The sequence below is a fragment of the Neophocaena asiaeorientalis genome, unplaced genomic scaffold (genome assembly GCF_003031525.2).
Source record: "Neophocaena asiaeorientalis asiaeorientalis breed wild unplaced genomic scaffold, Neophocaena_asiaeorientalis_V1.1 scaffold30, whole genome shotgun sequence".
Lineage (NCBI taxonomy): Eukaryota > Metazoa > Chordata > Mammalia > Artiodactyla > Phocoenidae > Neophocaena > Neophocaena asiaeorientalis.
In genome coordinates, this window is record NW_020174923.1 from 17,603,415 (window position 1) to 17,631,398 (window position 27,984).

General features: G+C 36.4%; 1 protein-coding gene and 2 pseudogenes across 4 annotated transcripts in view; 1 reads left to right on the forward strand and 2 right to left on the reverse strand.

Moving 5' to 3' along the window:
• GPATCH8 (G-patch domain containing 8) overlaps nucleotides 1-27,984 on the forward strand; it is a 97,738-nt gene that overhangs the window by 54,134 nt on the left and 15,620 nt on the right. For all 3 annotated transcript variants that reach the window (XM_024760663.1, XM_024760665.1, XM_024760664.1), the window contains 3 exons: nucleotides 849-916; nucleotides 1,549-1,635; nucleotides 22,101-22,244. In XM_024760663.1, coding sequence (XP_024616431.1) covers nucleotides 849-916; nucleotides 1,549-1,635; nucleotides 22,101-22,244 — 299 coding nt within the window. The remainder of the gene's footprint in view (nucleotides 1-848; nucleotides 917-1,548; nucleotides 1,636-22,100; nucleotides 22,245-27,984) is intronic.
• LOC112410143 (40S ribosomal protein S6 pseudogene) lies at nucleotides 6,958-9,740 on the reverse strand (annotated as a pseudogene).
• On the reverse strand, nucleotides 12,855-13,373 carry LOC112410222 (60S ribosomal protein L23a pseudogene; annotated as a pseudogene). The gene has a single exon (XR_003005378.1). The product of XR_003005378.1 is annotated as a 60S ribosomal protein L23a pseudogene (transcript).

Consider the following 27,984-nt stretch of genomic DNA (forward strand, 5'->3'; position numbering starts at 1 on the left):
TTACATCACAATAAACAGCGCAAGTTGTGATGTAAAACAGCTGTGGTAGTAAAGTGCTTGTCTGCCCCATTTTGCTTTGTTTGGCTGGTTATGAGTGGATTAAATATACATTTTTAAAAATCTCCAGCATAGATCAATTAGTTTAAAGTCAATTTTCTTCGCAACTAGTCCTTTTCACAGCTTACTGATTGCCACAGCCAGTGTTAAATCCACTCTGGAAAATGGGACCTCAGAGCACCAGTTTAAAAGTGAAACTATTTTTTGTTCCTAAGGGCAACTAACTGTTGCTTTCTATTTAATTTTTTTCACCACCTCATTTAATTGTAAAGCATCTTTTGAATACAAAAAATATATTAAACATGCTGAGTTGCTGTTATTGAATTTTCCTGTATCATGTTTGAAACTGTGCTCTTCCGATTTAAACATGTCAGTTGAGATATTTATTACCAGTTTTAAAAGTGTGTGTGGGAAGATGTCAGTGGACAGTAAGACTGAAGTGATTTTTGGTGGAAAGTTATTTGGAGGTATTTTTAAAAAGGAATTTCTAATGTTTTTGATTTTAAACTTCCTGGTGCCATTGCTTAGAAGTGCTTTTGCATTACTTATTTAATTTTGCCATAGTAATCTGGAATCATCCCCAACTGGAAGGTCAACCAAGGTGGTTAGTTGGGCTTGAACTGGGAGAGGTAGGTTTGGTTGTAAGCTGTGAGAATGGCTTGTGTTTGGTTCACTGTAGCTTTCTGGTCTCTGCACTCCAAGGCAAGATCTCTAACCACCCAAACCCAATGTGTAAAGCGAACTGTTGACTTAGCTTTGCATCTAACCTTAATTATATGTTCCTGTTACAGGGAGAACAGATCCCATTCCAATCGTTGTCAAGTATGATGTCATGGGCATGGGTCGCATGGAAATGGAGGTAAGTTGATCTCATTGGTTCACTTGTTTTGGGGATATTTAAAATTGATACTAATTCCAAATTCAGATGTAGTTTTAATGTTTTTGAGGGGAAATTTTTAAATGTATTTTACATTCTCATTTAGTGCTGCCTTTGAGGCAGGTAGGTGGCAAATAATGCCCCTGTTATAAAGAAGTTGAGTGGTTTCCCGAGGGTTATGCCACAAGGCAAGGTCAGATTTAAACCCAGACCCCGGTGCTCATTTCCATAGGCAGTGTTGCTCAACCCTTAAAATAATTGCTGTGGTAGAAGCTTTGCCCCTGTAGAGCTGTGTACAGCTGTCATCTGTGATATCTTCTTTTCATTGCCTGAAATATTTTTCTCCATTTACTCCTAATTCTTTGGCATTGAACATTGAAGTAAAGTCTGTTATCATCAACACATGTGCCTGTTGGGAACCACCAGCATGAAAAGATTAATGAACTATTTTGCATGCTATTTTCTCTGTGGGGTGACAATAAAGCAAGAGGTAGCTGAGCAAAAAGTTAGAAGTTTCTTATTTTCATACAATACTGTAGTTGTGTAAATGACTTTTTTATGGCTAATTGGGGGTACTTTAGGAATTAAGACTAATTATATCTGTTTTTGTTAAGCTTGATTATGCCGAAGATGCTACCGAACGGCGCCGTGTCCTAGAAGTAGAAAAAGAAGACACGGAAGAACTGAGACAGAAGTACAAGGTACTTAAATGAAGCCATTCTTGCATGTGGGGTGTTCACACTGAGATATTCATTTTGGTGAAAAGAATCTGTTGACAGCAACATTTGTTTGACCTTTGCTGGTGATTAGACTTAGACCTCGGGTTTCTGTTACTTTCTTATTTATTGCTTCTGTAAAAACTATAGAGATAATAATAACCACTTTGTATTATTATCTGTTGGGGAGAGTGCATTAGTGTTTGAAAATGCAGTGCCAGGTATACATTAGGTAGTAATAGCAGTAAAAATTGGTGAGTCCTTTGAGAGCTTGATACCTGTTGATAAGCCTTTTCTTTTTTAATGGATGAGGTGTCTGATGAATGACAAACAATTGAGAACTTCAGTATCTTCCTTTTTAAGCAGGTTGTTATAGAAAACTGCAGCTTAAAACATGTTATAAGTTAGCTTTCGAAAAGACTGACAAGGGTGCATGCCTTTCAAGATGTTTTAGTAAGCCCAGTTTCTACCATAAAATAGGTAAATTTGAAGATAAGAAAGAGAATTAGTGAAGATTATCATATAGAAGCTGATTTTGGTCATGATACTTAAGGTGAGAAGAGAGAAAAGGGATTCATTTTTAAAAATCTGTTCTACCGTAAAAAAAATATATAAAGCAAAAACTGACAGAACTACAAGGAGCAATGTTATACCTACCATAGTTGTTGGAGATTTTAATATACCTCTCAGTAATTGATAAAAGTAGAAGAAAACAATCAGCAAGGATGTTTGGAAGACTGGAACATCTCATTTAACAAATTTCACCTAATGATTATATAGAACTATACACCCAATCACTTTGAAAGTGATAAATTTCAAATATATATGAAACATTTATTCAAACAAATATTTTACCATGTTCTGTGTCATAAACAAAGTATCAACAGATTTCAAAGAACTGAAATCAAGTTATCAAGCCATAAAACAATTTTTTAAAAAGATTTTTAAAAATCTCTGTTTCAAAATTAAGAAGCACATTTTTACATGTAACCTGTCAGTAAAAGAAGAAATCACAATGGTAATTGGAAAATATTTTGGACTGAAAGATAAAAATGCTACACATCAAAACTTGTAAGATAAGCTAAAGCAATATGATATATGATAGCAAATACATGTCCTTTTTTTTTAACATCTTTATTGTAGTATAATTGCTTTACAGTGCTGTGTTAGTTTCTGCTGTATAACAAAGTGAGTCAGCTATACATATACATACATCCCCTTATCTCCTTCCTCTTTCGTCTCCCTCCCACCCTCCCTATCCCACGCCTCTAGGTGCACACAAAGCTGATTTCCCTGTGCTATGCAGCTGCTTCTCACTAGCTATCTATTTTACATTTGGTAGTGTATATATGTCCATGTCACTCTCTCACTTTGTCCCAGCTTACATTTTTAGTTTCCTGAGGAACCTCCATATTGTTCTTCATAGTGGCTGTATTAGTGTACATTCCCACCAACAGTGCAAGAGGGTTCCCTTTTCTCCACACCCTCTCTGGCATGTATTGTTTGTAGATTTTTTTTTTTTTTTTTTCCAGTATGCGGGCCTCTCACTGTTGTGGCCTCTCCCGTTGCGGAGCACAGGCTCCAGACGCACAGGCTCAACGGCTAAGGCTCACGGGCCTAGCCGCTCTACGGCATGTGGGATCTTCCTGGACCGGGGCATGAACCCGTGTCCACTGCATCGGCAGGCGGACTCTCAACCACTGCGCCACCAGGGAAGCCCTGTTTGTAGATTTTTTTGACGATGGCCATTCTGGCTCTTCTGACGGAGTGAGGTGATACCTCATTGTAGTTTTGATTTGCATTTCTCTAATGATTAGTGATGTTCAGTGCCCTTTCATGTGTTTGTTGGCAGTCTGTATATCTTCTTTGGAGAAATGTCTATTTAGGTATTGATAGCAAATACATGTCCTTAAATGCTTATCTTAGAAAAAAAAGGCAGGAAATAAATGAAGTAAACGTTCCTCTTGGGAAGTTAGCAAAAGAATAGCAAAATAAACCCAAAGAATGTTAAAGAAAAGAAATAATGACGATAAGATAAAGATAAGAACACAAAAGAATGAAACAGAAAACAAACATACAACAAATCCATAAGTTAGTTCTTTGACATACTTGTGATATTAAGAAAAGAACATAGAAAACCAATGTCAATAATGAAAAACAGAGGATATCATTGCAGATGCAGCAGGCACTAAAAGGTAAACATAGTATGGATAACTTTATGCTTTGAATGCAAAGATAGGTTTAAGTGGACAAATTCCTAAAAAATATAACTTGCTAAAATAGACTTGAAGAGAATAGAAAACCTTGGTAATCCTATAACATATATAAATTATATAAATTGAATCTGTGGTGAAAAATCTTTCCATACAGCCCAAATAATTTCATAGTGAGTTCTATCACAATTCATAAAAGAAGTAACTTCAGTCTTGACCAACAATTTCTGATCTTCCAGAGAATTGAAAATGAAGAAAAACTCCCAGCTCATTTAATTAGAGACTAGATGGTAACTCCTGACAAGGACAGTATGATAAGAATAATTATATGATGTATAACACAGATGCAGATCTTAAAACACCATAACCAATTTAGGATATACCATGACCAAGTTATCCCACGAATGCAAGATTGATATAATGTTAAAATCAATTCATGTAGTCAACCATATTAGATGATTAAAGGAAAAAAATTATATGATCATCTCAATAGATGCAAAAAAACCAAGAGCATTATATAAAATTCAACATTCATTCATGATGAAAAGTCTTGTCCAACTTGACAAAGAAAGGACCTTTTTTAACCAGGTGGAATGCCTACAAAAACTATATAGGAGACATCATAGTTAATATTGAAAAGTCGAAAGCTTTCCTCTTGAGTTGGGGAAACATAACAGGGATACCTGCTGTCATTGTTTGTATTAAATAGTGTGCTGGTGGTCTTAAGCAGCACAGTAAGGCAGACAGGCAAAAACAAAGATACAAGAGGTGAAAGGGAGAGACAGAACTGTCATTGTTTGCAGGTATGATTATGTTCATGATATCCAAGAAAATTTACAGATTAATTACACAAATAACAGTTTAGCAGGATGCTAGATACAAAATCATACATTTTTTTTCAAAATCATACATTTAAATTATCATATTAGAAAATAGATATAACAAAAATGTCACCAACTGTAATAGCAAAAAAAAACATATGAAACACTTGGGTATGGAGATGCGGGAGACTTAAGGCAAAAATTCTGAAGCATTATTTAGAGGCATTAAAGAACAATGAATTTTAAAAATGAGATTTTTTTATGATCATGAATTAGAGGACTCAATATTATAAAGGTATCTGTTTTCCCCCAATTTTTCTATATATTCAAATCAATCATATAAAAATCCCAACAGGATTTTGTATGGAATTTTGTATGGAAGTATAAAGGGCCAAGAATAGTCAAAGCATTCTTAAAGTATAAGATAGAAAGCTACAGTAATTAAGACATGTGATATTGGCATAAGGATAGACCAGTGGAACAGAAAAGAGAGCCCAGTTGCAGACCCTTACATATTTGACCACTTGATAAGACAAAGATGGTATTGCAGAGAAGTGGGGAAAGAATGAATTTTTCAGTAAAAGGTTCTGAGACAGTTGGTTATCCATATGGGAAATGGTGAATTTGAACTTCTACCCCATACCATATAATAATCAATTGCAGGTGGATTAAAGATTTAAATGTAAAAGGAAAAAACATAGAGCTTAGAAGATATTATAGAGGATTTTCTCTTTTCACCGCACCTGACGTTATTTACTTATTTTTTATTTTAGTGATATTTTATAATGAAAATTGTTGAGCATATAGAAAAAATGAAAGATCTATATAGTGAATACCTATATACCTACCACCTATATTCTACAATTAACACTTATATAAATATTGTTATATATCAATCACTTTTTTAAGTCCCTTTTTTCAGTTCCTAAAATATCTTTTTGATTCTTTTCCCCAAAATTTGCTATTTTTTTAAACAAAAACAAAATTTTTTGCCTTTTGGTTACTATTTCTGCCTTTTTTAAAAAAACATTCTAAATGTTCTTATTTTATAATTTCTTTCAAATCTTCTATTATCTGTAGTACTTTGTAAGTGTTTTCGTAGTTTGCTGCTTCTGACTTTCTTGCAGTGGTTTGTTTCCTTGTGTGGTTTGCAGTTTTGATTGTCATCTCATTCTCTGGATGTTTTTCGTATCCTGGATTTTAGAGGGGTTCTTATGGGGCAGTTCCATATGTGCTTTTGCTAGAGACTCAAGTCTTTAACTGAAGACCTGAGAACTTTATATGGACTGGTTTTAAAATGTTATTACCTAAGCTAAGGGTTCCTGCTTTGGATGAAAGGTGTACATTCTTTAGGTCCACCAATGACTGTGGTCTGAAATTCCAACCTTCTATGCATGACCTTTTCCATTTATACCTTGGTAGATGGTGAGTTTTTTGATGAGTTCAGGGGATAGCAAGTGATGATGTAGTGCCGTTTTTCTAGTCCCTGTTTCAAGGATGGAGACAGCCATTCATCTCTCTGAGCGTTTCACAGGGAGAGCTTAGTAGGCCTTCTACCATCAAGGTCCTGAGGCCTCATCTTTAGGTGCCTAGGGATTGCCCTGTCATGTTGAGCTCAGCTATGTATTAATTTTTATTTTATTTTATTTTATTTTGCGGTACGCGGGCCTCTCACTGTTGTGGCCTCTCCCGTTGCGGAGCACAGGCTCCGGACGCACAGGCTCAGCGGCCATGGCTCACGGGCGCAGCCGCTCCGCGGCATGTGGGATCTTCCCGGACCAGGGCACGAACCCGTGTCCCCTGCATCGGCAGGCGGACTCTCAACCACTGCACCACCAGGGAAGCCCTGTGTGTTTTATTTTATCCAGAGTTACAATATGGTGAAATCTCTCTCTTCCTTCTCTTCCTTTTTTTCTTTCCCTGTTCTCTTTTCCCTACCCCTTTCTTTATGCACTCTTCAACCCATTTAGACTGGCTTTAGCACTTTTCACTGAACCAGTTTATTCAAGGCTGCAAAATACCTTTATTTGCTAAATCCAGTAGACCTTTTAAAGTTCTTATTTTCTTCCACGTCCTGCTTCTTTGCATCATTCAATACAATTGACCACTCTTTTCTCTTTAAAACAATTTCTTTTCTCTTGCTTTTGAAGATTTTATAGATTCTTCCTCCTTATCTCTCTTGCTGCTTCTGTATAGATTCCTTTGTTGACTCCTTCTCTTCCGCCTGAACTTTTTTTTGTCTCTTCTTATTTATTTGTTATGCTTAGAACATCTCATTTTTTATTGGACTCAGACTTAGAAGTAGAAGCTCTCAGAGAAGACAGCCTCTGTCTATTGGCAGTCTGTTCCTGGCGTTTTTCTTTGGCCTTCTTTATTCTGTTGCCAGAAGTTTAGCATATTCTGCAGCCTCTTCCTTATTTTTCTTAGTACGCTGTTTCTTCAGAGCAATACGCTGACATTTGTGTTGCAGAACACACGGAGTAACAAGATGGTGAATCTTGGGTGCTTTGGTCCTAGGTTTCTTACCTTTGTTTAGGGGCTTTCTCACAACATACTGGCGGACATCATCTTTATTTTTTTTAACATCTTTATCGGAGTATAATTGCTTTACAATGGTGTGTTAGTTTCTGCTTTATAACAAAGTGAATCAGTTATACATATATCCCCATATCGCTTCCCTCTTGCGTCTCCCTCCCTCCCACCCTCCCTATCCCACCCCTCTAGGTGGTCACAAAGCACCGAGCTGATCACCCTGTGCTATGCGGCTGCTTCCCAGCAGCTATCTGTTTTACATTTGGTAGTGTATATATGTCCATGCCACTCTCTCACTTTGTCCCAACTTACCCTTCCCCATCCCCGTATCCTCAAGTCCATTCTCTAGTAAGTCTGCGTCTTTATTCCCATCTTGCCCTTGGGTTCTTCATGACCATTTTTTTGTTTGTCTTTTAGATTCCATATATATGTATTAGCATACAGTATTTGTTTTTCTCTTTCTGACTTATTTCACTCTGTCGGACATCATCTTTAGAGAGATTGAGAAGTTTGCGGATTCTGCTAGCTCTTTTGGCGACAAGGCACAATAGTATCAGTGAGTCAGGAATATCCTTCTCCCCTTTTTTTACGATGACCAAATTGAGAACACTCAGATTTGCATTCACAATGCAACCCCGTACAGATTTATGCTTTCTTTCTCCAGTCCTCCTTGGTCTGTAGCAGGAATGCCCCTTACTCAGTAGCAGGCGGACTCGGCCATGGGTCAAGACACCCTGCTTCATGGGGAAACCTTGTTTGTCGTTCCCACCACTGATTCGGACCACATAACCCTTCCAATTCTTCACCCAGAGTGTCAGCAGCAACTTCTGTGGCCATACGCTTCTCATAAAAGGTATGAAGTTTTCGTTCATCATTCACTTCAATGAGTTTCTGGCAGCCAGTAGCTGGGAAAGAGATGTTCCGCTTTATCCTGAAGTGGCTGATTGCCTCCGAGGCACCACAAAAAAGAGCTGCCTAAACTTTAGGTGTTGGAGTTCTTCAGGTTAGGACCTGGGCCATCTTCTTCTGTCTAACCACTGTCCTTAAGCATAGAATCATCATGCCACTGTTTAGAAATTTTTCACGTGGTTGGCTTTTATCCTTTAGGTCTTAGCTTAAATATTACTTCACAAGAAATCTTCCCTAACCACCCAATTTAAATAAATCCTCTACTTTATTCTCTTGCAACACTCTCATATATAATTTATAATTATAAATTTTTGCTTGTAACCTTATTTATAGGCTGACTGTGGTACTGGAAAGAAAGGGCCTTGAGGAGAGAAACTGTCTGTTTGTCTGGCAATATGTATACTGCATCCAGTATAGTGCCTGGCACATAAGTACTCAGTAAATACGAGTCGAACAAATAAATTCTTGGAAATGATGGGGAAAACCAGGTCTATTTGGTATACTATCAGAAATATAAACATTTTAGAGAATACATTTTTATTGTTTTTCAAGTAAAAGTTACACTATCAAGTAAATAATAAATACATGAAGTGGCTAATTCACAACCTCATTAGATTACACATTATATTTTGAGGCCCTTTCTCCTCCGACCAAGAAATTATTTCACTTTTGAACTCTTTGTGGTAGGTACAACAAGAATTACTTACTCCCATTTTATTGATCAGACTATTTACTCAGAAATCTTGTCAACTTTGAATTATACAGCCTGCGAAACCCTCTCCCCTTCTTGATGTCACTCCTTTATTTCATATTTGTTCTTCACCTTCACATGACCTCGGAACCTTGACTTTAGTAACTTAGCCCCTCCTTAATTTATACTTCTTGGGCGCCACAAATTGATTTTTTACTTCTCTCAACACTTTGATTCCAACTTCTTTTCTTCCTAATCCTTTTTTTTCGGTACGCGGGCCTCTCACTGTTGCGGAGCACAGGCTCCGGACACGCAGGCTCAGCCGCTCCGCGGCATGTGGGATCTTCCCAGACCGGGGCACAAACCCGTGTCCCCTGCATCGGCAGGCAGGCTCTCAACCACTGCGCCACCAGGGAAGCCCCCTTCCTAATCCTTTTTTTGTCATACCTACTCACCAAGAACCTATCCCCACTCAGAAATATTTGCATTCTTCATTTCTACGTCTTTACTGTAGTGCCGTGTGGGACTGGTGCCAACTCACTGGACTCCCAGAACTGCCAAGGAATCCTTTTACGCATCAACTCCCTCTTAGTCTCTTCAGCTGTCATTCTCAAACATTGATCTTTAAGCCCTCATCTTCCCTCAGCTACCCTTGTCCTTCCTCCATCTTCCCTTACTCCTAGCAGAAAACTTAAAGAAAATTTGGACTATCAAATGGTAATATCTGTATTATCTGTACCTGTAATATCTGCCATCAAACTTGGGTCTACCTCTTCCCATCCTTAAATATTTCTCCCTTGTTTCATAATCTGTCAAATGAAAATTCCTAACTACATCTGAATTCTGGATCCTAATCCTCTCTGTATTATCAAGGACCTTACATCTTTTTTCCTATCTTGGCAAACTCACTTTGCACTCATTCATTTCCTATCACCAATAAACATGCTCACACATTCTTGGGGGAAAAGAACCACTAAAATTACAAAAAAAAAAACCCTTACTCTGTTGACTCTTACTCTCTGTAACTGCCATCTTTTCTTTTTACTTGTCTTTAGAACCAAAATTCTGAAAGAATAGTCTCTACACTCACTGCCTTCTATTCTTTTTTTTTTTAATTTTCATTTTTATGAAAGTTGTACATAGTTTTAAAGCAAATAGCTTTACCCATGCTTTTAACTGAAAACAAAAACAAAAATTGCAGTCCCATTTTGATACCCTTAGTATCTTGTTAAATATTGATAAGATATTTTAAAAATATGTGTAAGATATGAAGAGTAACTACAGACACTCTGTGTCTTCTGCTCAGTTTAAGAAGAACATTATCCATAACTTTATGATCCCGTCCCATTTCTTCCTCCTTCAGAGGTAAGCACTGTCCTGGATTTTGTGTTTATCATTCACTTACAATTTTTCAGGTAGGTTTTTGCTGTTGCTGAGATAAAATTCACCGTTTTAACCATTATATAATATAGAGTTTAGTGACTTAGCATATTCACAATGTTGTACAACTGTCACCACTAATTCCAGAACATTTACATCATCCCAAGAAGAAACCTTGTACCCTTTAGCAGTCATTCCTCATTCCCCCTCTTCTCCCTCCCCCAGCAACCACTTTCTGTCTCTATACATTTGCCTATTCTGGACATTTCATATAAATTAAATCATTCAATATGTGGCCTTTTGTATCTGACTTCTTTTACTTAGCATAATGTTTTCAAAGTTCATCCATATAAATAGCATATATCAGTACTTTACTCCTTTTTAGGGCTGAATAATATTGCATTGTATGAATATACTAGTTTGTTTAATTATTCATCAGTTAATGGACATATGAGTTGTTTCCACGTTTTGGCTGTTATGAATAATGCTGCTTTGAATATCTTGTACAAGTTTTTGTGTGAATATATTTTTCAATTCTCTTTTGTATATACCTAGGAATGGCATTGCTAGTTATATGGTAACTCAGTGTTTAACTTTTAAGGAACCGCCAGACTCTTTTCCACAAATGGTTGCACCATTTTGTTTTCTCACTCGTACTATATGAGAGTTACAGTTTCTCTACATTCTCATCAACACTTATTCTTTTCTGTCTTTTCTATTATAGCCATCCTAGTAGGTGTGAAGTAGTAGTACCTTCTTGTGGTTTTGGTTGAGCATCTTTTCATGTGCTTATTGGCCTTTTTTTTTTTTTTTTTTTTTTTTGCGGTACACGGGCCTCTCACTGTTGTGGCCTCTCCCGTTGCAGAGCACAGGCTCCGGACGCGCAGGCTCATCAGCCATGGCTCACGGGCCTAGCCGCTCCGCGGCATGTGGGATCTTCCCGGACCAGGGCACGAACCCATGTCCCCTGCATCGGCAGGCGGACTCTCAACCACTGCGCCACCAGGGAAGCCCCTTATTGGCCTTTTTAACTATGTTCTTTGGAGAAATGTCTTCAGATCTTTTGCCCATTTTTTAAATTGGGCTGTCCTTTTACTGTTGAGTTATAAGAATTCTATATGAATTCTGGAACGAGTCCCTTGTCAGGTGTATGACTTGCAAATATTTTCTTCCACTTTTTGTTGTCATTTCACTTGATAATGCCCTTTGGTGCTCAGAGTTTAAAAATTTGATGAAGTCCATTTTATCTTTGTTTCTTTTGTTGCCGGTGTTTTTGATGTCATATTTAAGAACCCATTGCCTAATCCAAGGCCATGAAAAGTTACACCTCTGCTTCCTTCTAAGAGTTTTATAGTTTTAGCTCTTAACATTTAGGTCTTTGATATATTTTGAATTAATTTTTATATGTCATGTGGGCTTCCCTGTTGGCGGAGTGGTTAAGAATCTGCCTGCCAATGCAAGGGACACAGGTTTGAGCCCTGGTCCGGGAAGATCCCACATGTGGCGGAGCAACTAAGCCCGTGTGCCACAACTACTGAGCCGGAGCTCTAGAGCCTGCAAGCCACAACTGCTGAGCCCACGTGCCACAACTACTGAAGCCTGCGCGCCTAGAGCCTGTGCTCTGCAACAAGAAAAGCCACGACAATGAGAAGCCTGCGCACCACAACGAAGAGTAGCCCCCGCTCACCGCAACTAGAGAAAGCCCGCGCACAGCAACGAAGACCCAACATAGCCATAAATAAATAAATTTATTTTTTAAAATTTTATATGTCATGTTTGGTAGGGGGTCCAAATTCAGTCTTCTGCATGTGCCTACCCAGTTGTCCCAACACTATTTGTTGAAAAGACTATTTTATCCCCATTGAATGGTCTTGGCCATTCGAAAATCAGTTGACCATAGATATATAGGGTTTTTTCTCTCAATTATTGGTATATTCCATTGATCTTTATGTCTTTGCAGTAACACACTCTCTTGATTACTGTTGCTTTGTAACAAGTTTTGCAATTGAGAAGTGTGAGCCCTTCTACTTTATTCATTTTCAGGATTGTTTTGGCTGTTCTTGGTCCCTTGTAATCCTATGTGAATTTTAGAATCAGCTTGTCAGTTTCTATAAAGAAGTCAGCTGGGATTCTGATAAAGATTATGTTGAATCAGTAGATCAGTTTGGGGAGTATTGCCATCTTAACAATGTTAAGTCTTCCAGTCCATGAACATAGGATGTTTTTTCATTTATTTACATCTTCTTTATTTCTTTCAATAATGTTTTTTTAAGCTCTATTTCTTTTGTTAAATTTAATCCTAAGAATTCTCATTTTTTATGCTACTGTGATATTTTTATATTGATCTTGTATCCTACAACTTTGCTAAACTCATTTAGCAGCTCTAGTAGGTTTTTTTTGTGAATTCTTTAGGGTTTATTACATATAATACCATATCATCTGTGAAAAAAGATAGCTTTACTTCTTCTTTCTCCCGTCTGCTTTCCCATCTGGATGCCTTTTTTTTTTTTTTTTTAACATGTCTAATCGCCCTGCTTAGAACTTCCAATATGATGTTGAGTAGAAATGACAAGAGCAGATAGCTCTGTCGTAGAGGGGAAGAGACATCTTTGTTCTGATTTTAATGGGCAAGCTTTCAGTCTTTAACTTTTTTTTTTTTTAAGTGAAAACTTTTATATTTTGAATTAGTCAGCAGGACTCAGTTTAGATGATCCCAATTTTGTTGGCAACATCCAAAGCGTCATAGTCAGGAGCCAGTCGAACATATGCCTTCTTCTCTCCATGAGGCCTGATCAGGGTGTTGACCTTAGCCACGTCAATGTCATAGAGCTTCTTCACAGCCTGTTTAATTTGGTGCTTGTTAGCCTTGACATCCACAATGAACACCAGTGTGTTGTTGTCTTCTGTTTTCTTCATGGCTGACTCGGTGGTGAGGGGGAACTTGATGATGGCATAGTGGTCAAGCTTGTTTCCCCTAGGGGCGCTCTTCGGAGGATATTTGGGCTGCCTCCTGAGCCGCAGTGTTTTGGGCCGTCGGAAGGTGGGTGACGTCCAGATCTTTTTTTTGTGGCTGTGGACGCCTTTCAACACTGCTTTCTTGGCCTTCAAAGCCTTTGCTTTGGCTTCGGCTTTGGGAGGGGCAGGGACTTCCTTCTTCGCTTTCGGCGCCATCTTCGTGAAAAGGGGGGTCTTTAACTTTTAAGTATGATGTTAGCTGGGGGGTTTTCCTAGATGCCCTTATCAGATTGAGGAAGTTCCCTTCTATTTGTAGTTTGTTGAGTGTTTTTCTCATGAAAGGGTGATACATTTTGTCAAATGCTGTTTTTGCATCTATGAAAAAAATAACATGAGGTTCCCCCCACCCCCATTAATGTGGTATATTATATAGATTTCATTTTTATATGTTGAACCATCTTTGCATTCCTGGGATAGATCCTACTTGGTCATGGTCATGGTGTATAATCTTTTTAGTATGCTGCTGGATTTGGTTTGCTAGCAATTTGTTCAGGATTTTTGCATCTATATATAAGAGATGTTAGTCTGTAGTTTTCTTGTGATGTCTTTGTATCAGGGTAATACTGGTCTCATGGAATGAATTAGAAAGTGTTATCAACTCTTTTATTTTCTCTTCCTTTTTAAGATGGTTTTACCATGTGTTTCATATCCCTAAATGTGTATTGTTTAATGTAACTGTTTTTGACTTCTATATAAATGGATTCATATATTTCCTGGTATACACGTATGAGAGTTTATCCAGGGTATGGCTTTTATTTGTTATTATTTGATTGCTTTAAAGTAGTTAAACCTGTGTGTTTTTCCTAAACACTGCTTCACCTGTAGCCTGTGTATATTGATATACAATGTTGTCGTTATCATTTTTTCCCTAGATATTCTAGTTTCAGATTTGTAGAAAGGCCTTTTTAAAAATGTTAATTCCCAGTTTCATTGTACTGTGTTCATATATGTTGCTCATATTATTTCTTCTTTGGGGGATTTATTATGGTTTCCTCTGTAGCCTAGTAGGGTCTTTTGGGGTGAGTGTTCTATGAGTACTTTTATAAAAGATGTATGCCCTATTTTCAGGCACATAACTGTGTTAAAATATCCTTAAGGTGTTCTGTATCCTTGTTTATTTTTTATCTCTTTGACCTGTCATGTAATGAGATGATTTGAGTCTCCTTACTTTAGTATATTCATGTGTTTCCCTTGAATCTCCTCTAATTTCTGTTTTATGGATGTTGCTGCTAGATCATGATAGTTAGATATTAAGATTTTTAGATACCATGAGTTGACCTCATTGACATTATAAGTACCTTTATCTTGTTTAAAGCTTTTAATGTAAATTCTACCTTGATTGAAAAACCCTGACTCCTGCTTTCATTTTTTGTATATGTATTGCTTAGTATGTCTCCATCCTTTTGAATCTTTCTGAATCACCCTGTTTTGAATGTGCCTCTTATGATCATCATAGAGTTGGGTTTTGCTTTGTGTTACAGTATGAAAAAATTTTTTTGAGTTAATTTTTTATATTTTATGTGACAGATATGTTTAGTTCATATTTATCTTTTTAAATCGCTGACTCTGTGCTCTGTTTTTCTTCTCTGAGTGTAAGGTAGATAAAGCTATAGATAGATGGATAGATATAGATAGGTGGATATAGGTTGGATTATATTTTTGTTGTAATTACCTTTATAACTTAATAAAATTACCTTTCGTTCTTTATTTCTTTTAGAGAGTATCCATCATTTTCATACTGTAAGCAGGGGAAAGTTTCCTTGTTTCCTCTTTTTCCTCCCTTTCATTTCGTCTACCACCTAATAACAGTAAACTTAGTGTGTATGTAGCATACAATTAAATATGGTTGTATAATACTTACATAATTTTCAGTTTTAAATGGAGTTCTTTTTTACGTCTATTATAGTTGTAACAAAAGGCAAATTCTAATTCCCATTTACTTATCTCTACCACCCTCCCCATCTTACATTAGTTATACCATTTCTTTCTTATGAGGGCATATAACATGTACATTGTAATCTGACACCCTAGTAGCCCCACTTCTTTTAACCTCAATTCTACGTGTAAATGTATTCAAAGCAGCCTTCCAGTCCTTCTGTTGAGTTTTTCCTCATCACTTCTGCTGTTTATTTCCTAGTAACTTCTTTAAAGGGGGTTGTACAAACAATATTTCCTGAATTATTTATATATATATAATATATATGAGATTATATTTTATATTATATATTTATAATATGAGGTTATATAATCTCATATGTTATATGAACCTATAAAAATAATTCAATCACATATATAAATATATGTACATTATAAAATCCTTGGTTAATACTTTCTTTCCTTAGATATCTTGTAGTGTTGTACCACTGGCTTCTGGAATTGAATATAATCCTGAAGAAATTGAAGGCTGGGCTAATTTCTCCCTTTGATGGTTTTACCTAGCTGCTCAGAGGAGTCTTTCTTTACCTTTAAGATTCAATAACTTTACTGCAGTGTTGATTATGACCACTGTTTTGGGACTGTTTTCATTGGCACAAAATGTGCCCCTTCAACATGTAGATCAAGGCATGTGGTGGGGTTTTTTTGTTTTGGTTTTGGGTTTTTGGCCTGTATATTTGAAGGGATTTGGATATTTGTATGTTTGAAGGGATGTCTCCCATTGCTCCAATCCAAGTTCTTCCCTCTGCTTTTTCTAGATCTCAGAAATTCTTGATGAGTGCAAGAGATGTAGGTGTATCACTTCAAGTGAGCCGTTTATCATAATTGAAGTATGTTTTTGCTGTCATTTTCTGAAAAATCTGCTACTGCTGGCCTTTTTTCACTGCTCACTTGGCCTTGAATGGCTTCTGCTTCATTTCTCCTCACATACTTCTCTTAAGCCTTTTTCTCTTATGCATTTTTTCATTCTCCAGATCATATCACTATTTTGCTTTTGTGTGGTATTCAAGAGAAAAAGAAAGTTGTTTTCCTGTGTTGCCACATTCATACCAGAAATCCTGGTATTGTTGTTTTCTGTTAGTTTGTTTGTTTTTTATGTATCCAGCAAGCTTCCATTACTAGTGTTTGGTAAGAGTTTATTATCTGAAGAGTTTGTTGGATTTTGTACATAATGTCTGCAGATAGTGACATTTCAGCATCATCTTTTCCAGTTTTTACACCGTCCTTGCCTCCCTCCTTCCCTTCCTTCCTTTTCCTTGCTTCCACCCTCTACCTCCCTTTCTCCCTCCCCTCCCATTTCACTTCAGTGTTACCATTTCAGCTACATCTTAGGAGTTGAGGTGTGTCATTTTTATCTCTCAGTTTGAAATATTTTCTACTTGATGATGATTTCTTCTTTACTAAGTTATTTAAAAGTATTTCTTAATTTTCAAATATGTGACTGTTTTTTCCCCTGATTATTGTATTACTGACTTCTAATTTAATTGTAATACAGAGAATAATACCAGTTGTTTGAAATGTGTTAAAGTGGTCAGTTTTCTTAAATGCTCTGTGTTTACTTGAAAAGAATATGTATCCTCTAGTTGTTGGCTGCAGTTTTACACATATCCTATTTGTTTTGAGACTGTTAATTGTATTCCTTGAATCAGCTATACTCTTACTAAATTTTTTTGCTTGCTTGAACTATCAGTTACTGAGAGAGGAATGTTAATCTCCCACTGATGGTGGATTTTTCCATTTCTTCTTATAGCTTTGGCATTTTTGCTTATATATTTTGAAGCTGCATACAACTTTATAATTAATAGATTGAGCCTGTTATTATAAAGTGATATTTTTGCCTTAAAGTTTCTTTTGTCTGATATCAATTTTGATAGCTTTATTTTGGTTAGTGTATTTTCTGATGTCTTTTTCCACCGTTTTTCTTTTAGCTTTTATAATCAACATTCAGTTGGATTATTTGTAGGTGTTTTATCTAGTCTTCCAATATCTTTCCCCCCACCCCAGTCTCTCTTAATTGGAGTATTTAATCTAAATATAGGTAATGTCATTTCCAGTATATTTGGATTTAAATCTGCCATCTCATTTTGTCCTTTCTATTTTTTCCACCTCCCTTTTCCCCACTTCTTTTCCTCTTTATTTCTGCATTCTTTTGTTGGTCTCAGCAAGAAATATTGGACTGGGAGATGTCTAGCATATTGATGAAGTCACGGAAATGGATTAAATCACCCAGGGAGAAAGGAAAAACACAGTATCAGAGATGAAGAATTCTCTCCATGAGCTTATCAGCAGACTAGACACAGCAGAAGATAGAATCAGTAAATTTGAAGACAAGTCAATATAAATTATCCAAACTGAAGTTGAAAGAAAAAGTAAAAAAACAGAACAGACTATCCAAGATCAATGGGGTAATATCCAGACAGTTTAATACAATATTACTAAAGTCCCAACAGGAGAGAGAAATGGGATAGATTCCAAGAGATGATGGCTGAGAAGTTTTCTCTTTTCTTTTTTTAGTGGGACATAAAATTATGACTTTTTTTTTTTTTTTTAATTATGACATTTTAAGAGTAAATGAAATATATGGTGAAGTGGTCTCAGGCCCTTGGGAAGAAGAAAATTCAAACTTCTTTAGAACAAGTTAGGCTTCAAAAAACTCCTAGCTAGGGATTTCCCTGGTGGGCCAGTGGTTAGGACTCAGTGCTTTCACTGCCGTGGCCTGGGTTCACACCCTGGTTGGCGAACTAAGCCATGCAGCCAAAAAAAAAAAGAAATCATAGATAAAGCTCCCCAAAACAGAAGATCATAGTCATATCACAAATCCAACTGAGAAACTAGACACTATGGGCTAGAGTTAATGGAGAAAAAAGAAGAGTAGAGGCAGACCCCTTAAGACTTAAGATATTGGAGTTGTCAGCTCAGATTACAGTGCGTAAAACAAGAATATTTAATATGTTTAAGAATAAAAAGGGATTGAGATCATGAGTAAAGGGCAAGAGACCATATAAAAACTCAATGAGAGGATTTAATAGCATTTTGCACAAAGTTGAATATTAAATTGTAACACATCTGAAGAAGTATCAGGATGCAGGAAAAAATGGAGAGAGGGAGGGCAAGAAAGAAAGACAGAGAAATGGAAAATACGTGAAGAGATTAAGAGTTAGATGATAAAGAATGAGAAGCTCTAATGTGTCTAGACAGAGTTCCAGAACGAAAGAAAAAAAAAGAATAGGGCAGAGGCAGTGTTCAAAGAGGAGATCCCAGAATTTGATGAAAGACACAACTCACAAATTCAGGAAGCCTAATGAATCTCGAGCAAGATAAAAAAGAAGTCTACGTGTAGACACATCCTAGTAAAACTGTACAATACCATAGAAAAATACACAATCTTAGAAGAACTGTTGTAGTAACATGGAAGTCAGAATACAGTGTCAATTCTGTTATAATCTAATGGAATGTTGAATGTGCTCAGAGCAAACAACCATCAACCTAGAATTGCACACCCAGCAAAAATATCTTTTAAGAGTAGAGATTAGGGCTTCCCTGGTGGCGCAGTGGTTGAGAGTCCACCTGCCGATGCAGGGGACACGGGTTCGTGCCCTGGTCCGGGAAGATCCCACATGCCACAGAGCGGCTGGGCCCGTGAGCCATGGCCGCTCAGCCTGCGTGTCCGGAGCCTGTGCTCCGCAATGGGAGAGGCCACGACGGTGAGAGGCCTGCATACCGCAAAAAAAAAAAAAAGAGTAGAGATTAAAAATAGATAAATTTTTGGATAAAAAAATCAATTTGCCACCAGAAGACTCTTCTAAAAGAAATTTCAAAGAAAGTATTTAAGAAAGAAGGAATGTGATTCCCTTTGAAAGACTTGAGATGCAATAAAGAATCTCTTATAATCAATATTTAATTGGATTGTATGTGGTTTTTTTGTTTTCTGTTTTTGCGGTACGCGGGCCTCTCACTGTTGTGGCCTCTCCCATTGCGGAGCTTAATAGCCAGACAACATGAAATTGCCCAGGATGCTGAGAGAAAACTATTGAGAAGGATCGAATAGGGAAAAAAATCATAATGTGTTATATATTCACTTTTCAATTTTAACTAATTTATCCAAATGAGTTCAATACTGGCATTCCACAAAATACATCAGCCTTCTCTTGCATACTGATTAAATAGCTCATGTGAGAAATAGTGGAGAGATGTTAGATGATAGAGATGCTTTGAAAGTGTATCCAAAAGATACTAAACTGAATAAAAGAAAGGCTGATTGTAGAGCCTTTGAAATGAGATTTATCTTTAGGTCTGTTAACTAGAAGGAGCTACTTATCTACCCTGCTGTAGAAGGCTAGCAAGGAATCATTTATCATTCCTTTCCCCTTCTCATTCTTCTGTGTTGCTTTATAGCAAATGAATATTCTCAACTTGCTTTGAGATGTCTAGTTTTTAAGTGGAACTGCTGAGGCAAATTGGACCACTTCTTTGGATCAGTCCCACAGTTTTGAGCCAAAACCTCATTAAGACTAATGGATGACCAACAGATCTGTGTTGGCAGTGCATCTTATTTGAAGAATAATCTTGTAACGTTTAACCCCATAGCTGGCCACAGTCTCAAGTAATGCTTTTTGCTATAAAGTCTAAAAAGTTGAACGTTAATAGTTACTCCAGCTTCTTTTGGTTAGTAACTTGCCTGGCATATTGTTTTCTGTCCTTTAACTTTCAACTTTCTAAGTCCTCATGTTTTAGGGATATCTCTTATAATCAGCATGTAGTTGGATTTGTTTTTCTGACAGTTTTTTATTTTAATACTTTACATTTCTAGTGATTACTTGTAAATCTGTTTCTTACATCTTTTTACTTTCTATTTTCCTGTTTTTTTGTTGTCTGTCTTACCTTTATAAAATTGAAGTTATCTTAATCTTTCCCCCTTTGCTACTCCTATTTTTCTGATAACAACCCTTGGAATTCTAATACAAATTATGCTTAATTTAACAAAGTCTAAAGTTAACTCCATCTCAATCAGTAGAAGGACTCTAGAACGCTTTAATTTCAAACACCCTTTCCTATTATATATGGCTGTGTCTGCTAGCATTTTTTTTTAACTCTTTTTCATCCTGCAAGCTAGGTGGTGGTGTTACTGTTGTGATTATTAATCTGTATATTAATTTCATTTCTTACCACTTACTTTTAGTATTTCAGACTTTTTGTCTGGCATCATTTTCCTTCCTTAAAACAGTGACTTTCAAGTCCTCAGTAAGAATATTTTTAATATTACAACCACACAAACACAACTGAAACAGAAGTTTTAGAAGACAGTATTTACCTTTATTATGTGAAATATCCTCTGTATTTTTCTACTCTTTTTTTTTTTTTCCTCTTTTTCTGCCTGTTACAATCTACGAAATCAATGTCATGACCCACTAGTGGGTCACAATCTATGATTTCAGAAATACTGCTTTAGGAAGTTCCTTTTTAATGGATCTGTAGGTGGTAAATTCTCTTTTTATCTGGAAGTACCTTTATTTCATCATTTCTGAAAAATATTTTCATTTGGTATACAAATGAAAATGTTTTCTCTCACACACCAAAGCATACTATCTTCCATCTTTTGATGTTGCTTTTGAATCTTCTGTCAATCTGATTGTGGGTGATCCTTAATTTTTTTCTGGGTAGTAGTATGATTTCATTGTCTTTGCTCCCATAGTTATGGGACTCAATGAGTGTTTCTAGGTGCTTATTTTTATTTAGCCTGTGTGGTATACCTGTGCTTCCTGTACCTCCGGAGTCATGTCTTTCATCAGTTCTGAAAAATTCTCAGCCATTTCTATCAATAGAAATATAATTCACTTACTATAAAACTCAACCTTTTAAAGTGTACAGTTCAGTGGTTTTTAGTATATTCCACAAGGTCGTGCAACCATTGTTACAATCTAATTCCAGAACGTTTTCACCACCCTGCTACATTTTTTTGAGCTATATCTTGACTGTCTTTTAACCCATCCTCTAGATAGTTGGTGAATTTTTTTGTTTATTTTTTACAATTAGGTTTTTCAGTTGTAAAAATCTCATTTGGTTCTTTCTGCAATCTGCCTATTCTTTTGGTTTTGATTTTTTAGTGTTTTATGTTTGCTAATTTTTGTAATTCCATTTTATATTTTAAACATTTTATAGTTACTTTATATTCTGTAACAGACTATTCCAAAATCTGAGTTCTTGGGAACTAAATCTATTGCTTATTTTTTGTGACTCTTGCTTGTGATAGATTTATTTCCTTTTGTGTGTATAGTAATCTTTGATTGTAACTCATATTTTATTGATCCTAATCTAGGAAAAAATTTGGGACCAAAATTGAGGATGCTTTCTGAGAATATATTTTATTCCCACTGCCAAAACCCAGAGATCCTGGGATTTCCAGCCTACTTCCAGGTTCTTTTCCTTACTAGTGAGGCTTCTCAAGTTTAGTTCCCCCACCTTGCTCAAACCTCAAGCACGAGTGTCACCCACATGTCCTAAGGAGAGCCCTTGCCCATCACAGCTCTGATGTCAGTTTCAGGTCATAGCTGATTTTTAAATTTTGTTTTGTTTTTTCTTCTCCGATTGCCCTTCTTGGGGATTTACTTTTCTCTCTGTGGTTTCTGCAGTGCAGTGAAAATTGTGTTTTATATATCTGGTTAGTTGAGGGGTTTTTAGCCAGGGATAGGAGTAGGGAATGCCACAGTATCTAGTCCACCACACTGCCAGAAGAGAAAGTAAAATTAAACTCTGAACTTTGTTTGAAGACAACCGTTAGTATAACCACACGCTAATTACCCCACCATATTGCTACTTCTGCTCTATCTGACTTTAACTGGTACCATTAAATGTTATGAAAAGCCCTTTTTCCCTCTTCAGGGAAGACTGCTTTTTTATAACATTCACTTAAAACTCTACCAAGTCATTTTTTGTTTTATTTTGTGGTTCTTACAGGATTATGTTGATAAAGAGAAGGCAATTGCCAAAGCGTTGGAAGACCTCAGAGCCAACTTTTACTGTGAACTCTGTGATAAGCAATATCAGAAACATCAGGAATTTGACAACCATATCAACTCCTATGATCATGCACACAAGCAGGTGAGGAACAGTTAATTTCTAACAAAGAAAAAGATACTTTATTTGTTATAACTATTGCATTTTATGAGTGTACCCCAAAAAACTTGTTGACTATGGTTTCTTGTATCTGCCTGTCTTTATCTGAGGTCATCTGACTGACTTGACTTTTCTCCAGTGACAGAGTCCTGACATTGACCTCATCCTTCCAAGATTGTATGTAGAGTGAAGAATTGTGAGCTTCATAAATCGTGCATAAAATTTTTGGCTTTGAGTGGTTTCTAAATTTGTATTTTTCAACTAAGGATCACTGGGAGCTTTGTTTCCCTTTCTCCCCCTTTCTGAACTTGTTAAACTTTGAATAGTTATCTCAGACTGTGGTCATTTCCTCTTCTGTATCTAAGAATTCATGCTGTATTGGTTATTTCCTAGCAGTAAGTCATTTTGTTACTTGGTATACCTTGGAGGATAGATAAATTTTGAGGAGGAAAATCAAGTTAGATGCTATTTTAACTTCAACAGAAAATTCTGATGCTGCATGTTGAAGAGCTTGCTGAAAAATGAATTACACCTTCTTTATGGTCTTTTTCTTTTCTTTTCTTTTCTATTCTATTCTTTTCTTTCTTTCTTTTTTTTCTTTCTTTCACTGATTTAGAAAAGAAACTTATTCCTAACTAGTACTGGCATAAAGAAGGCAGCAATAATTCCCTTGGGGGATTTTAGAAGGAGGAAATGAATCTTTACATCTATAGAACAATTCTAACTTATTAAAGAATTTTGAGCCATTTGATCTTAGGTGACTTTAGCAGAACTTGCTAAGTCTTTGGGGATACAATGGTTGTAGTTGTTAAATTTGTAAGATTTATGAGCATTACTGGAATGCTCTCGTAAGCTGGACCTGTCAAACCAACTTTTTTTTTTTTTTTAACCTTTGTTTCATCTTCCAACCAACCATAAGATTTTAGTGCACATAAAAGGTGAGCTTTGACTAAGTTTTCTTTTACTGGCACAGGAATAGTTTGTAAGCTGGTTGTGGTCTTATACTTTTTCCACGTTTAACCACACCTAACCCGTTTAAGATTCTTCCACTGATAGAGTTATATTGAAGACAGCTTTTCAACTTTTTATACAACCTTGGACATTGTTTTAATATATTGTCAGCTCTACTTGATTTGAGGAAGAGAAATCTAGAGAGCATATATATGGACAAGATATATTAGCAATTACCTTACTACTTCAAAGAATCATCTGTCAAGAAAGACAAATGCAACAGTGAATATTGCTCATCCAGTAACTTTTCCAGCTTTTTGGTGTGTGTGTAGTTCAGATTTGGGGTTTTGGTTTTGTTTTGTTTGTTTGGAGGAATTAACAAAGATATTTAACATCTAAATACATATCTACCATTTTGGGCTCTTGAGAATTTCTTCAGTTAAGAATTGTGTATGATAAATTAAAAGAATTGATATATGTATAACTAAATCACTTTGCTGTACACCTGAAACTAACACATTATAAATCAACTATACTCCAATATAAAATAAAATTTTTTTAAAAAATGAAAAGATTCCAGAGGAAACTTTAGGCACCAAAAAAGAACAATTAGAAAGGTTACATTTTTAGTTGAAAGAAGTTTCTTGACTTCCCTTTCAATTAGAAAAAAATGAACCAGGAAAAGTGTGATTCAAACTTGAATCATGTATAGACTTACTTTTTAAGGGGAAAAAATTCTATCAGAGCAAAACAGATTTACAAATTAAATCTGAGCAAAAATACGGAACTAATAAAATTCGCATTGACAACATTAATGTGATGGATGGTAATGTTTTAGTGATACTGCTCTCAGTTTGAGAGTAGTAGAAATTATTACAACTGATTCATTTGAATTTGACATGTTTATTCTCCCGTGCACCTTGTGTTGCCTCTGTTCTCTCATCACTTTTCTCTTTTGCAGTGATTCTCCATCTGGGGAGATTTTGTCCCCCAGGGGACACTTGGCAATGTCTGGAGACATTTTTGATTATCACAACTAGGGAGATGGTGCTACTGGCACCTAGTGGGTAGAGACTAAGTGTGCCGCTAAACATCCTACAATTCACAGAAAAGCTCCTTGCAACAAAGAATTACCTGGCCCAAAATGTTGATCAGTAGTGCTGAGGTTGAGAAACTGTTCTCTTAAGACTACTGAAAAACTTGCAAATACATATGATATTGTGGTATTGTTTGGCCTTTGTTTGGTACAAACCAGTCAGTTTCATTTTAAGTCCCCAGTTATGTTGTAAACATTTCTATGTTCTCATCTAAATGATCTCAGATATTTATTATTATTACTCTTTTTTAGATTATCATCAAAATGAAAATACAAAATTAAGGATTTCTTATATTGAACTGCCTTATCCATTAATATAGAATATATCTGTGATCCCTGGTCTGGGAAAAAAGTCTTTAGCTGGTGTGATTAATGAATGCATGTAAGCTTATTTGTTCACCTTGATCAAAAGCCCATCTTAGGTGGGCTGTTCTTAAACAAAGAACAGATGTGGTGTAAGTTTGTTATTTTGTTTGTTTTTTGGTAGTGTTCTCTATTTGGTTAAAATGTAGGCGTTTCATCTTTCTTTATACTGTTCTCAATGCAAGTGGTAGAATCTTGAAACAGAATGCTATAAATATATAAACCAAAAAAATGCACAGTACTGAATTTTTTATAGTTACTTTTCCCTGCCCTTAGAATTTCTAAGGAGACTTTAACTGACCTTGGTACATACAACACAGCTAAGTAATCCCTAAGAGGAGGAGGTAGGTCCTATTTTTCATTCCTCTTTGACGGACATGAACTTACCATACAAATGGACCTACCATTTTCCAAATTTATGCTCTAAAATCATAAAGACACCCTGTCTTGTCTTCCAGGAAGGCACACAGGATTATTATGAATCTGAGATAATAGGTAAGTACATTCAACCCTATATTAGTAATCCCTAGTTTGCATCTTTCATCAAATTTTCACCATTAAAATTTTCCAGAGAAATAATATATATTATGTTAGTGGTAAACTTACTAGTGTAGGCAGGATCCTGAACATGCCCTTATCTTTATTAAGCACAAGTAATCTCTCAAAAAGGAGCTATGTGGTCACCCTTATTTGTGGTGATTTTTTATCCCCCTGCCCTTTGGTGCTGTGTACATCTCACTATTCGCTCGTTTTTCTCAACTTTTCTAAGATATTTTGTGAAGAGAGTCATTAATACACAGATATTAAGACCCAGCTTGATTTTCAGAGATGAAAAACCTAATTAGACATTTTGGCTCTTTTTAGCAGTTTAATCCTCTTTAAAAGTGATAATTTCATACATTTTGAAATCTTCAAGGGTAAGCCTTCCATTCCTCAAGGGATGACCCAATGAATGATTCATTTTTATATACGTTAGTTCTGATATCCCTGAGTGCTCAATAAACATTAGTATTCATCTACCTTTGTTGGCTTAGTTATAAGTTAAAGTTGACTTTGAAACTAAACATTTTTCCGTCTCTACCTTCGTGCCTCTTTATTTTGCATATCTTTTTAAAGAACATATCTGCTAATGAATATAACAATGGAAACCATTTCTTTAGTCTTGCAAGGTTTAAATTTCAAACTCCAAAGAAAATTCTCTTTCCCAGAGGTAAATCTGTAGCAGCACAGTAGTCGGTGCCTTATTTTAATGCTGGTGTGTTTTGGTTTTGCTTTTGCTTTCTTGGTGCCTTATTACCCACTCAGGATTCTTCCAGTCTTACTCTCTTTTATTTGTGCCACTAAGGGGCTCTCCTCACTAGCCTCCAGTACATAAACTAGAGATCACAAATTGTCCCACAGATGTACAATTGACCCTTGAACCACACGGGGGTTAGTGGTGCCAACCCTTCCAGGCAGTCGAAAATCTGTCTATGATTTATAGTTGGCCCTCCATATCTGAGGTTCCTCCCTATCTGTGGTTCCATATCTGTGGATTCAACCAACCCCAGATCATATAGTACTATAGTATTTACTGTTGAAAAATATCCACATATCAGTGGATCGGCACAATTCACACTCGTGTTATTCAAGGGTCAGCTGTATTTTGCCTGGTCTTTGTGGTGTCAGTTTTTTTCTCCTTTAATTTCAGTTGGTTCCCAACTTTTTAAAATGAGATATTATATCATTCAGGCTTTGGCTTATCTTGAAAAATTGAAACATCTGAGAACATTGGGCTTGCATATCAACATAACAGTTGGGTAAAGCTGATTAGTTGCCTTCTCTTTAGAAAGGCATGTTCTCATTCTCCAATTAGATATGGTTTCCACTTCATCTCTTCTCTTACATAAGCCTGTGAGACTCATTACATTACCTACCAGATCCCTCTAAACATTTGAATTTGTGACCCAGGCCTGTACCTTTCCTTCTTTTCCACACAGGCTCCCACAGGTTCTCATTGACACTAGGGAAGTAGCACATTGAAAAGATGCCTTCTTACTCCTCCTTAGTGTTGGGTACAACTTCCTTGCAATTTCAAAACCATCTGTGGTAGTCCAATCCAATATCAAAATCTGGTACTGTAGGGGCTTCTCTGGTGGTGCAGTGGTTGAGAGTCCGCCTGCCGATGCAGGGGACACAGGTTCGTGCCCCGGTCCAGGAAGATCCCACATGCCGCGGAGCGGCTGGGCCCGTGAGCCATGGCTGCTGGGCCTGCGCGTCCGGAGCCTGTGCTCTGCAATGGGAGAGGCCACGACAATGAGAGGCCTGCGCACTGCAAAAAAAAAAAAAAAAAATCTGGTACTGTAAAGCAGCTTTGAGAAATTCCTTTAACTTGTACAAAGAATCAGTATCTCCATCAGAGGAAAGAATGCTTTCAGCCTGCCTCTTCTTTTTGCTAAGGTAGCTTCAGTATGAAAACCCCTGTACCTCAATACATTTTTTAAAAAAAGAAATACGAAGGTCTGTTTTATCTGTAAAAGTCGTGGTTTCCTGAGCTTTATAAATGACTGAACTAAAACAAATCAATCCTGTAGCAGCCATTAGTGATTTCTCTATTCTGAATTGTACAGAATAGAATCTATAACTACTACATGGTTTAGTTAACTTTGTCTAAACTTTGTCTAATACTTCTGAATTGAAGTATTTTCTGAGAAATTCTTTGGTGATAGAAGGAATGATCATTTTTGGACTTCACATAAACTTCATTCAAGTTTGGACTACTTTCCACTTGAAGGTTCACTATTGACTGGTCAGATTTTTTTGCCTCTCGATGCATTTGATCCTCTGTATGCTTGGCACATGTAACATCAGGACAGTAAGCACACCAAAGCCAGTTGAACCTCTGGGAAGCCACTGCAGATCTGATGAAATGTAACTGTATTCCTTTTTCAGTGCAACTTTGGTATTCAGTGCAGGTGTTGGGGGGGCAGCGCAGAAGTAAAAACAAAATTAAAAAGGCAAGGTGAGAAAAGATAATTCTAGGGCTAAAAGAAAAGGACCTTTCTAAGAAGTGAAATCCCTAAGATCAGATACCAATGAAGATATTTCATAGGTGCTGTATATTTTGGGTGTTTATAGAATGTTTATACTTAGAAAACCATAAATTGATTATTGTAAAGATGTGAAACAGGTTAGGAAAATCATAAAGTATTTATGAATCCCAAGGCTTCATAAATGTTGACTTAAATAGCACAGTTCACTTCTGAAGAGATTATTCTTTGAGAAGCAAAAGCAAGTGTGAAGAGAGGAATGTATCTCAGAACTAAAGCATATTAT